Source organism: Pundamilia nyererei, unplaced genomic scaffold (assembly GCF_000239375.1).
Source record: "Pundamilia nyererei isolate P.nyererei 1_Seehausen unplaced genomic scaffold, PunNye1.0 scaffold00099, whole genome shotgun sequence".
Lineage (NCBI taxonomy): Eukaryota > Metazoa > Chordata > Actinopteri > Cichliformes > Cichlidae > Pundamilia > Pundamilia nyererei.
Window position 1 is genome coordinate 1,939,627 of NW_005187500.1, and position 14,260 is coordinate 1,953,886.

Sequence of the window (14,260 nt, forward strand, 5' to 3'; positions counted from 1 at the left end):
TTATGCTTATTTTAAAAACATAATTAGCGTTTATGTACTTGTGCAGAAAACAAAGTTAAAGGCTTGTGAAGACTGACATAAAAGCACCGCTTAATACAGTAGAGGCTTTCATAAGTCACACTCTCGTGTATTCGTTTGTTCCAACTCTTATTTCCTGACAGCTGGTGTTTAACTGTCTCTCGACTTCTTTTTTTAAGGGCAACATTGGGTGTGTATCGGTCAGCACGGACCGGTATTACAGGAATTTTATTTGGGTTCAAACATTTAAACAGAAGTGGGGATAAAAACCTAAGGGCTGGAAGAATGACGTTATCTGTTGTTCTCGCGCTTAGTTTGGAGATATTTTATTGGTTGGTTTTGGTTTCTCGCGATACAGAGGTGACCAATTGGAGCGCTGCAGCGCCAAGTCAAACTCTGAAGAAGCAAAACGAGGCGTGTTTTTCCCTCAGATTAAGCTGCGGCGCTGAGGTGGAGGGGTTTCTTGGAAGATTATAACGAAGGGTAAGTCAGTGTTTCATATATAAGCATTACTTTAGCCCACTATCGGAGACTAACGGCAAATTTTCATTATGTCCAACTTGTATTCTTTAAGGTTATATTAGCTAGCTAGCCTTAATTTACGACAGAGTACTGCATATGCGTATTCAACACGTAAAGTGAAGTTTAAGTTCGTCGGTTTTACTAAATTATTGAGTTTCGAGCATTTCGCGTGCAAGATGATGTTAATAACTAATCACGCAGTGTATTCCTTGCTTTGCTCACATTCCAGCATTCCTGACTAATTTAAGCAGTTTTGAGGGGCTACACAATGGAAGTTGCGGTTTCAAGACGGAACCACATCAGTAAGAAAGTAAGCTGACATAACATGACATTTTTTTTTGAAAGCCCATCTTGAATTTAGCAGATATCATGATGTAATGTTGTTGTTTTTGTAACAGGAAAACAAGGAAAATGCCCAGCCTGCACATAAAAGAAAGTTAATTATAAAAGGAGAGAAAACATCTGTTGTGCCATTCCAACTGAAAAATGGCCCAAAACAGCAGACTCTACCAAAGAGTCAGCCCCTTAGAGCTAAGGCTAAACAAACTGACACTAGGTCAGTGCCTGAGGCCCAGAAACCGGCACCAGCTGCTGTGTCGTTATCAAGGAATGCTCTAGGAATGTATAAAGGAAAGATTGTCCAGTCAAAAATTGGGTCTATTTGGAAGGCAAGTGCAGGTATGATGGATCCTAACCCATCAGCACCGAAAACGGAGAACCAAAGGCCTGGAAAAATGGCAAGAAGAAGGTCCAAATCTGCTGCTGAGAATCAGAGACATGGTACTCAAAAACCTGCACCAGTGAGGTCCAAGTCGGTGTCTGATGGACCTGCTCAGGTTTCCAAGCCTGCTGCCTGCAGTCGTCATCCTGCTGGATTCTCCTCTGCTCGCCCACCTGCAAGAATCGTCCCAGCAACACTAACCACTGCTGGCTCTAGAAACACTACTGTGGCTCCCACCAAGGCAGGTGGGACTCACAACCCAAAGACACAGATTTCAGAACCTGACAAGAAGGTCAGCAAGCCTCTTGCCTCAAACACTATCAGTCAATACAGATTTACTATGGAGACTGCAGAAGAGAGAAAGTAAGATGTTCCACACATACATGCGATGTTTGCTGTATTACAATAAAATAAAATGGTAATTTATTTATGTGCTTTCTACAGAGCAAAACTGGCTGAGTGGCTGGCTTCAAAGGGTAAGGCTCTCAAGAGACCAGCCATGTCGACAGCAAAGCCCTCCAAAACCAACGTTTCTACAAAACCTGTCGTCAAACTTCCATCTCAGCCTGCTGCACGCCACATGCCTGAGACAAGACTGGAAATGTACAACGCTGACACTGCTGTAGGCACTGTTTCCTGTGGAGATACTCAGAGGGCAGGACCAACAGCATCCAGCCAAACTCCAGTGATCATGAACACTACACTAGACCTAGAAACTTCTGATGGGGATCTGTCTGCTGAGTCACAAGACAGAGTGGATGATGTAAGCAGAAATGGAGCATGGTTTCATCTTCTAATTAGCTCAATTAAAATGTATAATATTGAACATCAAAGATCTCCTCCCTTTATTTTATAGATTGTTGTGAATCTCTGTGATGCCTTGGAGGCCATGGAAACGCCATCGAGATGTAGTGATGGTAAAATAATCAGCATTATGTCAGTTCTTTAAATATCTGATGCCTTTGTTTACATATTTGTCATTTGTGTTGATAAGAACTCACAGGTTTGACAGATAAGTGCAACAGTGAACTGGAGGACAGCATAAATGAATGTAAAGCGGAGGAACTGAAGATTGACATGCCTGAGGATGCTGGTAAGCAGGTGAAGGATGAAGCAGAAGAAAGTGATGATCAGAAAGTGGAGATGGATTATGTAGAAAGTGATGATGATGATGACGATGATGATGATGATGACGACGACGTGATAGAGACGACTCCAGAGATGGAGGATGCATCAGTGATCAAATACAGCGTGAAAACAACGCCATACTTGCAAAGGTGAGCCGGTCAACTTTGTCTTCGCAAATCTATTCAGTTGATTATTTGAGCCACTTCGTTCTTAACTCTTACAAAATGATTCTCTCAACATTTCAGTGTCAGAAAAACAATTGAAGGCGAGGTCGGCACGAGTGCATCCAGGAGAAAGAGCAACATTAATGATCTCAAGTTTCTGACACCTGTGCGCCGCTCCTCCCGCATCCACAACAAATCCAGCCAGCTGCCCAAGATGCTCGTCGATCACGATCCCTGCGTGTCATCGCTGGCTGAGCTGGTGAAGCTGGATGATAATCCTAACGCCTACATCTACAGAAAGAACACTGCACTCGTCGCGGATCTCCCGGACGAGTCCAGCCTCTAAAGAAACCTATATTTGTACTATTTCTAAGGGGGGGGGGTGTATTCAGCAATGCTTGGTACTCAACCTAATTGAGACTTTAAAGATGATTTTAATATTGAATTGTCCTAATATGAAATATTTTACTGTATTTATGTTCATGCTGTCCTGCTTTGTTTCCTTGAATACTAACTTTTCTAAAGTTAACACTTTACGACAATTAAACACTTTTCTGAAGTTGTCTTGAAATGAAGTCTTGAGTGCATCTTTTTATAGAACCTATGTAATAAATTGAAACTGTCTTCCATCTATGAAGTGAGCAAGAGTTAAAATTATGATAAGTAACCCTACATTCTGGCAGCTAATTGGCTGTTGTTCACTGATGTCGGACCATCACATTTCAGAGCTTCCAGAGTAGCTCATGGATAATTTGTTCCCTGGCAGAAAATGAGTGGGGAGACTAAAACGAAAGTAAATCCATTTTCTTGCTTTCCATATGAACTATTACCTGCTCAAGCGTAGTTGGTCAGCAGTAAACTACAAACATTTTTGCTCCTAGCCTACTGTTCAAAGCGTGAGAAACAAGAGGATCGGGCAGCCGACAAAACTGATCCAACTGAATACATTTCAGTGATTGGGAAGAAAAAAAAAAAAAAAGACACTCAGTTGTATTCCGATTTAATCCCACTTTAATTGACCACATTGTAAAAATTCAACCGCTCACAAATGACCACCTCTTGGCAAAATACACTTCCTAGATCAAACTGGACGTTTTGACATCTCCCTCTGATCCCAGATGAGATGTTTCATTATAAACAAAATTTAAAAAATGAAAATCATCTATAAAGAAAAAGGAGACATGTGTGATGCCATTTTCTTCCCCCAAACAAAAGGCATATAAAAAAGGTACTCTTTTCCCGCTCGACTGCTGACCACAGAGGAAGGCGTTCAGTGCGCTTAAAGGCCGTTTTCACTGCTGTCTGTGCACCTTATGTCCTTGAAAGACCCCGATTGTCCAGATCTTTCACCTAAAGAACAGGAGAACACTTAGCTTAGAAAGTTCTGTTCTGAAACTGATTTTAGATGTTTACACAGTTTAACTTTAAACTGTGGAAAGGTCACTTTATTAAAAAGACGAAAAACAAAAAGCCCGCCCTCAAACAAACTAATCTTTGAGTGATTTAAAAGGTAAAGTCACAAGAATTTGCATTAATCAGTAAACTTAAGCTTTTATAGTTTAGTCATATAACATTTCATTAAATTAAAAACAATGTTTACTATAATGTAAGATAAGCATGTGAGAAGCTTGAGGCAGTTTTAAGCAATAATTCCCCTCATATTCTAATAATCAGAAAAACAAAGTGATAAAAACTGAAATGAGTAAACCTACAATGGAAACAATCTGGAACCAAACACTCAACATGAAAATACAGAACTATAACAACTGTTATAGAGACAAAGTTAGCTTGTTTACCTTGTATATCCTAACCAGCCAGTGCTCTGTTGTGTAAGCCTCCTCCAGTACATCCAGTTCAAAGTCTTTGTTCCCAATCTCGGCATTCCTCACTCTGTCATAACCAGGTGGGCGCTCTGCAAAAGAGGGAACCAGAATTAATCAGAAAAACCACTGGCTGTGTATTTGTTTTGTTTTTTTAATTTCTGAATCACATTCCTCCAGTTGGAATTTAAGAGGCTCATATAAAGTGATAAATAGATCAGACTAGGGGTAGAAGGTACTAGAAGCACTCACTGGCCTCTGTGTAGACCTGGCCAAAGCGGTAGTAACACATCTTGTACATGAGGCAGTTAAGCAGGACTGGCGAGCCCTCGCGGTCCACCCTGAACTCTCCGGTGGGAGTGTAGTAGTCGTGCTCCTTGATATGCTTGCCGGTGTCTGTACTTCCTCCAATACGGACCATCCACAGAAACTTGTTGATGTCTGTCATGCAAACACATACACCAATTAGAAAGGTGCTCATAACCGTCCAAACAGCAATGTCTTACTTCATGTGCTGAATGTTTAATGAGTTGACAAAAAATGGAACTCCTAAAATTCAATTTCACTTATTTAGAAGCTTAAAAACACAACACCTTACGTGCTGCACTAGTTATAAAGTGTTAGGCGGCGTACCATCTGAAGAGTAGCCCGTCAGCCCTCCAAAGATGACCAGAACATAACTGACGTCGAGCTCTCTCATAATCTCGTAGGCCCTTTCCTCTGTCGATGCCATGGCCTGCAAAAGAAACGGCAGCATGGTCAGCACAGCAGCATTTCATAGACAATTTCACCTTAAAGGTCACCCAGCTCACCTGTCCAACTCTGGAGATGTGAGTATTGTTCCATGTGTTGTTGTCCACTAGAATGGTTCGATTAGCCATGGCAGTTATCTGATATCCGTAATCCCACCATGACATGACTTTGGCATCCTGGATAAATGGTAAATGGTAAATGGCCTGTATTTATATAGCGCTTTACTAGTCCCTAAGGACCCCAAAGCTCTTTACATATCCAGTCATCCACCCATTCACACACACATTCACACACTGGTGATGGCAGCTACATTGTAGCCACAGCCACCCTGGGGCGCACTGACAGAGGCGAGGCTGCCGGACACTGGCGCCACCGGGCCCTCTGACCACCACCAGTAGGCAACGGGTGAAGTGTCTTGCCCAAGGACACAACGACCGAGACTGTCCAAGCCGGGGCTCGAACCGGCAACCTTCCGATTACAAGGCGAACTCCCAACTCTTGAGCCACGATCGCCCAACATAGGATAGGAGAAATAACACTCAGATACTCAGATGGGAAATCTGATCAAACGGCTGTGACTGTTGATCACTCATGACAACGATCTATAGTTTAATGATCAACCTTTTCTTCCTCACGTGGGATTAACTGACCTCAGGTGTGTTGTGGCGGAGCCAGTAGTAGGCCTCTCTGAAGTCATCAAAGATGATGCGGCTGCCGTCACCTCCACGGGCTGACAGGACAATCGATGGAGAGGAGTAGGCTTCGCTGGTCACCCAGGTAGAGTGGAACGTGTACGTGATGAGGAAGAAAGCCATTACCAGAATCATCCCACTGGCAACCTGGTAGGTTTACACAGACCATGTCAACATGCTTTTATATTCATTATTACTACACTTTATTTGGGATCAGGTAGTTTAAAACCAGGAACTGGGCCACTTAACGGGTAATGGAATAAATTGAGGGAGTGTGAAATAAAGAATGGGAGGAGATTTCTCTGATCTTTGAGTTTTGTCTCAAAGGTGAAAACAGCCAAATACTCAAGTGAGAAAGTGTAGAGAGAACCGATAAAGTGGATCTGCTAAAGTCTCATTTGTGTGTTTAATTCCCTCTAGTGAGTAACGTTGTTGTTGCACTTATAATTTTTGTGGGAGTGTCTGCATTGCTCTGCAGGCACAAGTAAAATGGAGTGCTTATGTTGACTTGGAGCAAACAAATTTTGAACAACATTTACTGACACTGAGACGCACGAAGGAGGAAACACTGAGTCTATACATTTTGTCAACAGCACATCAGGACTGCCAGGATACTAACATTAGCACAAACTAGATGCAATTGCAGCAAATTCCATTTTGTTTTATAGAGGTCTCATCTTTGTGCTGTCAACACACTGAGGTCACACTGCATATTACCATCGAGCAGATCTATCATAGCTGTTGAGATCTGTGTAAATGCATAGTTATATTTCTTGGCAGGTGCAGGTCAGACTGGTGTAGCTTTGCACCCATCGCTACACTGAAAAATCATCTAAATCATGAGGAAGAATCTCAACTAAACACACGTTTTTTTAATTTATTTGGTCAAGGTTGTGAACCTTCAACAATGCAGTGTACCTATCCCACAATTGTTTGTAAACCTAACAGTAATTATACAACAATTCACTTTTAGGTGTAGTATCTGTTTCAAGTTGCATGAAATATCAAATACAAGAAGAGAAGAAAAGGTTTGTGTTCTCTTGGACAAGATTTTAAACATGAAAATCAAGACTATAAAACACTGAGCTGAGAGCTTGACAATGATGGATTATTTAAAATAATCAGTAGTTCTTTTTTTTTTGTACAGGTTCAACCTGTCCGAATGCACAGATTTCATGTCACAACACGACCATGGCATAACAAAAGTCACTGTCAGCACCTTACACAGCAAGCTTATCCTGTCAGCCAACTCACCTCATTTTTGATTGGGTAGGTGGAATCCTGCTGCTTCTTGCTCTTTTTGTCTGGCCGGCTGACGTCCAAATTCTTCATGTAAGTGGTTAGAACCTGGGACACGCCGATGCCTGACAGGATGCACATGACCGGAGCGAGTACCAGCATCAGACGCACCTGAGGAGGAAACAAGCAGTGCAGTTAAAAAACAAAAACAACCAACATATGACACAGACGGGGCGCATACAACATCCTAGACACCATTTCTTGTTTGCTTCGGTTACATTTAATGGTGTAAAAGTGATGCCATCAGGTTGCTTTTAAAATCCCAGAAGCAAACAACTGTCTCAGATGGCATGTGTAACACACACACACACACACACACACACACACACGTTTACAGAAAATAAAAGAAGGGCATTTAGGCAGCAGTACCATGACAGCTGAGAAGTACATGCTGGTGACGCCGTACATGATGATGAAGATCCTGGCATCAGACAGGTTGTTAAAACAGTAGTACAGACCGACTGTAAGAAGAGAAAGGTAAACTGGAATGAAATATAGAGTGATTACAGAATATTAAGCCAGTGCTACGCTGTGCTTTTGCTGCCTTGCCTGGGAACATGAAGACTAGGAGCTGCAGATCAAAGTAGTATGAGGACCAGGTGGTAGGCTGGTGCTCGGACACAGAGGCGATGATGGGGATATTGTTCTTGGCATAGGAAGGGTCCAGCAAGGAGTAGAAACGCCCGGTCCACGGAGAGATTTTACCTGACAGAAACGTGCTTATCATGTCACGTCAAAAGCTTTTAGAAAGGTTTTCCCATTCATTACTGTTATTGTTAATCCTCTTACCTGTCAGCATGAGAACAGCACCTACAGACAACAGGATAAAGCCCACCAGAGAGATGACGCTCTTGAACAGCACCTCAAATTGCTGAGCATTGAGTTTGCTGCGCAGGTAGTCCACAAAAGCATGGATCTGGCACAGACCAAACACGCCAAAGGCTGCCATGTGCTCTGATGACTGCACCGGCTGGTAAATGAAAAAAGGGAGACAAGGAACTGAACAGTGTGATACAAAGCAAAGTGAAACTTCTCATCATGAGAATATCACTACTGTTTAATCTTTAACAAAAAAACATCCTGGAAGGAGGGTGTGTCAGGTGATGAAATGAGATTGTTCTTTTTACCTGGAAACCAACAAAAGAGATTTGCATGGAGAGGATGGTGCCCAGGCAGTAGACTGTGCAGTAAGCCACATATATGCGGTGTGAGAATCGGCCTGTGAGCATCAGAACCAGGACGTGGAGGGGAATAAGGTTGATGAGGAACACGTAGCCACCCCAGGAGGAAACCTAAATGCACACAGAGACCATTTCATGACCAAAGTCACCTCGTAATGCACTCAGTACAACATGCAGATCAGCTGCATCTCCTCACCATGTAGAAGTAAGCCAGCGCACACATGGACGACCAATACACTGAGCCTGTTTTCACAGCCTTGATCCACATGTAGTAGGTCAACAGCATGCAGAAGATGGCAATACCTGAGCAGGGAGGATCATTTTCTTATTATACTGTTTTGCACTTTCGGTGTATATCCTCTAATGCTACAGCTTTACTTTCATTATTGACTGAATATATAACATAGTTTACCAGGGAAAAAGCACTTTCTGACTGATGAATAAAATGAGCAGCCACTGAGTTTCTGTTACCTTCATTATCGTAGGAGCCAGCAACAGAACGAGAGATGTAACCAGGCACCACTGCAATCATGGCAGCTGCCAGGAGCCCAGCACCTGCATCCTGAAGAGACAAAAACACACTTAGTTAAAACTAGTGTAGGTTAACACCACAGTCCTGCAATAAAGAGTCTTTACCATGTTCAGTTTTGTTCTAACAGTCTTAAGCCACTTTCACACACTTTCATTTAAGCTCTGTGGGAGCTTAAGTCTGAGAGGGAGAAAGGACCCCCTAATGGTCCTCTACCTAATCACATGAGCCAAGGTGTGAAAATGGGTGTGGGTCACAATCAGCCAAGGTTTTGGGTGAGCTCATTGGGAAACCTGGCCCCACCCTATCATGTGATTTCCTGAGGTCAGATGGCCCAGGATGTGAGTAGGTGTTAAGGCGTCTGGGAAGGATCTCAAAACTGGATTATAGATGGCAGACAGTTGGTGTCGTAAACCACCGCCTCTGTTTTCCTGTAACATGATTCTTAATGAACAATGTGTCTGTGTTATAGGGTGATTTTCTTTTTACCTTCAGCTCCTTGGTTAAGTGGTACGTGACTATGGCGGTGAATGAGGAGAACAGGGGAGCCAGGAAGACGCAGACATTACGGATGTCAATTGTGATGTGGAAAAAATGTAGGACATGGTACAGGACAGCAGACGTGATCATCAGTCCTGGAGAAAGAAAACAGAAGCACACCATCATAATTTGACGTGAGCCTTCAAAAACTCACGTAACACACAAACTGCTCCACACGACAGGAGAATCTTACGACAATTTATGGTCTTACCCGGATAAATGGTGCCACCAATGATCCTCCCCAGAGGATACCAAGCCCTGTCATCAAACCAGTTGTGAAACTTATAAAATCCTTCTTCTGCCAAGAAGCGGGTGGTACGGTAGTTGAAGTACCTGGTTGTGACATTAAGGTGAAGGTGAGACAGGACTCTTCAGGAGGAAAAACTATTAATGTAATGAATGATGATGCAGACAGTACTTACGGGTCAAACTCATGGATGACACTTTCAAACCTCAACACGGAGAAGAGCCTGGTGGAGAATGCTGAGGAGGGAAAAGAAAGATTACATGGATCATTGTGATGTGTGTGTTGTATAGTGTTGTCCATGCTATCATATTCAGCGAGCAGAGGACTCACAGAGGACAGCGGCCATAGACAGGATCAGTAGCTTCAGCAGCGTGTCCTGTTTCTCATAGGACAAACGCAGGAAGCCCAGCTTGGTCATCTTGGCGAGGTTAGGGAAAGCTACCCGTACTACCTAATGGGAGAAAGACAATGGTTCTAAGCACAATAGAAAAGGCACTACAAATGCACTTTTAGACATATGTTTATGCATGTATAAAAATCCCGCGGAATATGTTTCCAAGTCAGGTTCTAAGAAACAGAATCAGCAATCCAGATGTCAGGAGTTAACTTCCACGTCCAGCCCAACCACATAAGGCCACGCACTAACGTGTGGCGTCACAAAGCAGGAAGTAGACACTCTGGAAACCGTTTGCATGGATTTGTGCCCGTCTATTTCACATGTGCATTAAAAAGGTTTTACGAAAAGTGTCGAACCACTAAGCTCCAACGAGCCCTCATGCTTTCAAGACAGCACCACTATCAGAACGAGCCTCAAGTGCTGACAGCTAACCCACATCACCGAAAGAGCAAATGAACGGCAGCTAATACGGTTAAACCAGATCTCAACAACTGCACATATAAAGTGCATTCAGGCATAGTTGTAGTTTGTGCAGCGTCTTATTGCTAGTTAGCGTCAGGCCGGCTTGCATCCACTTCAAAGTGTGTTAGTTGCTAGGCTAACCTGCTAGCCTCTTTTTAATGAAAACCACAGTCACGCGCCAACTCCCTGGCTTATTCTTTAAAAAGAAGTATCTGCATCTCCTTCATATATAGCAACAGAAAATAAAAACTGGTAGTCCTGGAAAAGCTAACGCTTTTTAATATGTAATCTTCAGACACTTACCCGCTCCGCTCCTGCTACTCACTTTTCACACACAACCCTCACCAAGAGCTAATCCCGCCCCGACTAGAACATACTGCGTGCTTATTGGTTATGTGTCATTCAACGTTTTATTTTCTCGTATCTTATTGGTTCTTTGGATGTCAATCAGATTTTGTTCCTTACCCCGCCGCTGTAGTGTAGTGACGTGTCCTTACCGAGAAAAGAACACAGCCCCCTGTTGGTTGAAAATACTTTCACCTCATTTCGTTGGTGTAGATTCATTCTCATTATTTTTCACGTTGTTTCCTCTTACAAATCAACGTGTTACTTTTGAGTAAAGTTTTTCTTTCTCTCTCTATTAAAATAAAACTGCCCAAAAATAATTAATCCTCCCACTGTATCTTTTGGTGATCGGTTAATCACAGGTCTTTTTAGCTCAATCAAGTACAAAAGTCCATCTGCATCTGTGTTAAGCCAGTTTTCAAAACATCTCTGATACCTTTCTGTTAGATGCCTGAAACATTTTTTTATCAACCATGAACAATTTGGAGTGCAACCCAAGGACCTAATCTGATTTTCAGTGATATAAATCATTTATCTATCCTTATCTTTGCAATGCTGAGTTTGAAATGTGGTAGAGAAACAAAAAACACAGAAACACAAGAGCTCAAATATTGAATACTGACCAATTTTATTCAAATTAGAAGTATTACTTTTACAAAACCTCACTCACAAATATCAGTCTGCACAAACACTATGCTCTTCTTACAATAATTGCACACTGTTTAAAATCATGGCCCCGCTCCACATCCACGAGCTCTGATGAGACAAAGGTTGGGGTGGGGTCACTGTGTGGCGCTGGGCTTCTGACTGAACATTCAGGAGGTATTAACATTATGTACAGCACAAATAACCAAACAGCCAATGATATTTGGGGATCAGTTATATTTGCATCAAGCTCTCTTTAAGGTGCAAGGGGCACTACAGCAAGCGAGTCGAGGCTGATCACCCGTCTGTTGTAAAGCTACGAGCTACATGACTCCTTTGTGACAGAGCTTAGCGTTGAAGTGGTCAAAGTAAAGTTAAAGATGCAGCGGTTTGGCAGTGTCGTCTCATCTATCAATACACTAAAAGCTCTAATGAAGCTTGCCCTTTGCCGGTGTAGCCGTGTGTATTGTGACATTAGACAGCAGAATCCAGACTTTTTATTTTTGGGATGGGACGCAGAGGAACAGTTATGTCAATGCACACAAGTGAATTTCTGGTTGATTTCCGTTACAAAAAGGTCACTCTGCCTTTTAATAGCAGCTCCTGAAACGATGCTTGTACTCTACTGAAAACAAAGCTGTGGGGATTTCAAACTAAAAAGCCTCCCTTTATAACTGTACAAGGTTGCAGACGGGACTGTGAGGAGAGCAGAATTTAATAGAGAAACACGTCCGTGTGCAAGAAAGTGTTGGATCTGTGAGGGAGGAATGTGACTTCTAAGAAAACACACCTGTGCTTTGCTTCTGAACACAAAAAAGCCCCTTCAAAGAGAAAAATATCCTTCTTTAGTCACGTTTACTTAAAGAAATTAAAACTTTGTGATGTCTTGTGCTGTAATTTATTAAAAGGAGAGTCACTCAAATGGCACATTATGCAAAGAAAGAAAGAAAAGTAAAAAGAAGTCTGGATCTTAGTATTTAAAGTGTTTTGAGTGTGAGGCACAGGTCAGTCGATTTTTGTGTCACACAGAAAAGGTGGATAAAAATGAGTAACTGAGGCGGCACAGATTACACAAAAACATGTAAACCCTTCGTCCTGAACCACATGAACCAGCTGAACTCATCTTCATTAAGGGCGATCCTTCTAGAAAAAGAAAAAAAAAATAAATTTTCAGTGAAACCGCTTGTTGGTGACTATCCTATCTCCTTCACTGGGTGGGCAGCAGCCTCTGGCGGGTCGGGGAGGTGTGAGGTGTTGACAGCCTCTCTGTGGAGGCAGATGACGTCAGTGATGACTGCAGGTGGACAGTCTTGTGGAAAAGCTTGTTGCTGATCAGCACGACCAGGGAGAAGAGACGCAGCTGGAAGTGGCTGGAAGAGTGAAATCGACATCAGTCACTTGTGAAATAGATCCTTTTATTTATTGTTCTTACAGTGTGTTGTTGGACACTCACTACAGCTTTGTTGGTGTCTTTGCCTCATTAGCACTGATGATGAACAGAGGGAAAAGGATGGAGAACAAGCAACCGCTGCATAGGAAACAAAGATAGCATTTAAAAACCATTAAAAACAGAGCAGAAGGTCCAAATTCCAGATTCCTCTCTATTAGAAAGTTCTGACATGTTTGTGACCATTCACTATATTTATTTATAACTAATTACTCCTTTGTAATATATTGTAATTATAAATAGTGGAGTTCCTCTCCTTCTCAAAGTGAAGGGGATGAGCAGACCGTTTCCTGAGGAAGCTCAGGAAGCTTTAATGAGTGCAGCAGGATGGTGGAGATCTACCAGTCTGTGGTAGCGAGTTACATCTGTTTTGCTGTTATATGCTGGGGAGAAGGGTCAGCAACAGACCCAGAGATGCTGGAACCATCACTGACCAGAATCTGGAGGCGTTTGAGTCAGTGAGGTTTAGGAGGTCGCTGAACAAACTGCTCTCCATCATGGACAGCCCATCTCTACTGCGCACTTCTGAGGCAGCACAGCTCCATCTCCCTCAGAATAATTCAACAGCGTTGCCATAAAGAACTCTTCCGGAAATCATTCCTATCATTATCTATAAAACTGTACAGTAACTCCTCCTTGTTACGTGTGAACACACCTGCCAGGCATCAGTGTGGACTCTGATGTTTGCTATTTGTCATTGCCATACTCTGATGGAGATGAGACAGCATAAAGGGTGGAGGTAGAAAACTTGTCCCGGTGGTGCTCAAGAAATAACCCGAAGCTGAACGTCCTTAAAACATAAGAACTCATAATGAACTTCAGGAGACACAGACAGGTCCACCTCTCATTATAAACGCAGAACAGGTGGAATCTGTCTCCACCTTCAGTTTTCTGGGCACGCCACATCTCCGCTGATCTGATCTGGACCCACAACACCAACGCGCTGGTAAAGAAGGCCCAACAGCAGCTGCACTTCCTCCTGTCCTGAGGAAGAATAACCTGGACCAGAAGCTGCTGCTGGCCTTCACCGCTCCTCAGTGGAGAGCGTGCTCTCCTACTGCCTGGGTGTTTGGTACACAGGGGACAATAATGAGAACAGGACGGCTGTACTGAGGGTAATTAACACTGCCCTAAAAATCACTGGCTGCCCTCAGCCACCCCTGGAGGCCATCACCAGATCCTCCTGTCTCAGGAAAACCAGGGCCATCCCATGTGACCCCTTGCACCCCGCCCAACAACTGTTTGACTCGCTGGTCGGCACCTCAGGTCAATCAGGTCCCACACCTCCACTCTCACAAACAGCTTCTTCCCCTGAGCCATTCGGACTGTTAACAAACACTATCCCCCCAC

General features: G+C 43.0%; 3 protein-coding genes across 3 annotated transcripts in view; 1 reads left to right on the plus strand and 2 right to left on the minus strand.

The window, feature by feature from the left end:
• Positions 1-381: 381 nt before the first annotated feature.
• Positions 382-3,120, plus strand: LOC102209670 (cytoskeleton-associated protein 2). Its single transcript, XM_005740381.1, has 7 exons — positions 382-501; positions 770-850; positions 939-1,624; positions 1,706-2,024; positions 2,118-2,178; positions 2,256-2,538; positions 2,635-3,120. The coding sequence occupies exons 2-7, from the start codon at positions 809-811 to the stop codon at positions 2,897-2,899; spliced, it is 1,656 nt and encodes a 551-aa protein (XP_005740438.1). The 5' UTR covers positions 382-501; positions 770-808; the 3' UTR covers positions 2,900-3,120.
• Positions 3,121-3,546: 426 nt separating this feature from the next.
• On the minus strand, positions 3,547-10,840 carry stt3a (STT3 oligosaccharyltransferase complex catalytic subunit A). Its single transcript, XM_005740382.1, has 18 exons — positions 10,777-10,840; positions 9,945-10,065; positions 9,790-9,850; positions 9,579-9,700; positions 9,317-9,462; positions 8,770-8,860; positions 8,495-8,601; positions 8,245-8,409; positions 7,907-8,087; positions 7,667-7,822; positions 7,487-7,578; positions 7,073-7,228; positions 5,777-5,965; positions 5,186-5,302; positions 5,007-5,109; positions 4,626-4,814; positions 4,350-4,465; positions 3,547-3,903 (listed from the first exon to the last, which is right to left on the minus strand). Exons 2-18 carry the CDS (start codon positions 10,030-10,032, stop codon positions 3,865-3,867), a joined length of 2,118 nt encoding a protein of 705 aa, XP_005740439.1. The 5' UTR covers positions 10,033-10,065; positions 10,777-10,840; the 3' UTR covers positions 3,547-3,864.
• A 582-nt stretch (positions 10,841-11,422) lies between these two features.
• ei24 (EI24 autophagy associated transmembrane protein) overlaps positions 11,423-14,260 on the minus strand; it is a 12,316-nt gene continuing 9,478 nt past the window's right edge. The window contains exons 9-10 of the mRNA XM_005740383.2: positions 12,917-13,099; positions 11,423-12,833 (exon numbers count right to left, since the gene is read on the minus strand). Of these exons, the coding sequence (XP_005740440.1) occupies positions 12,671-12,833; positions 12,917-13,099 (346 nt within the window). The 3' untranslated portion in view covers positions 11,423-12,670. The remainder of the gene's footprint in view (positions 12,834-12,916; positions 13,100-14,260) is intronic.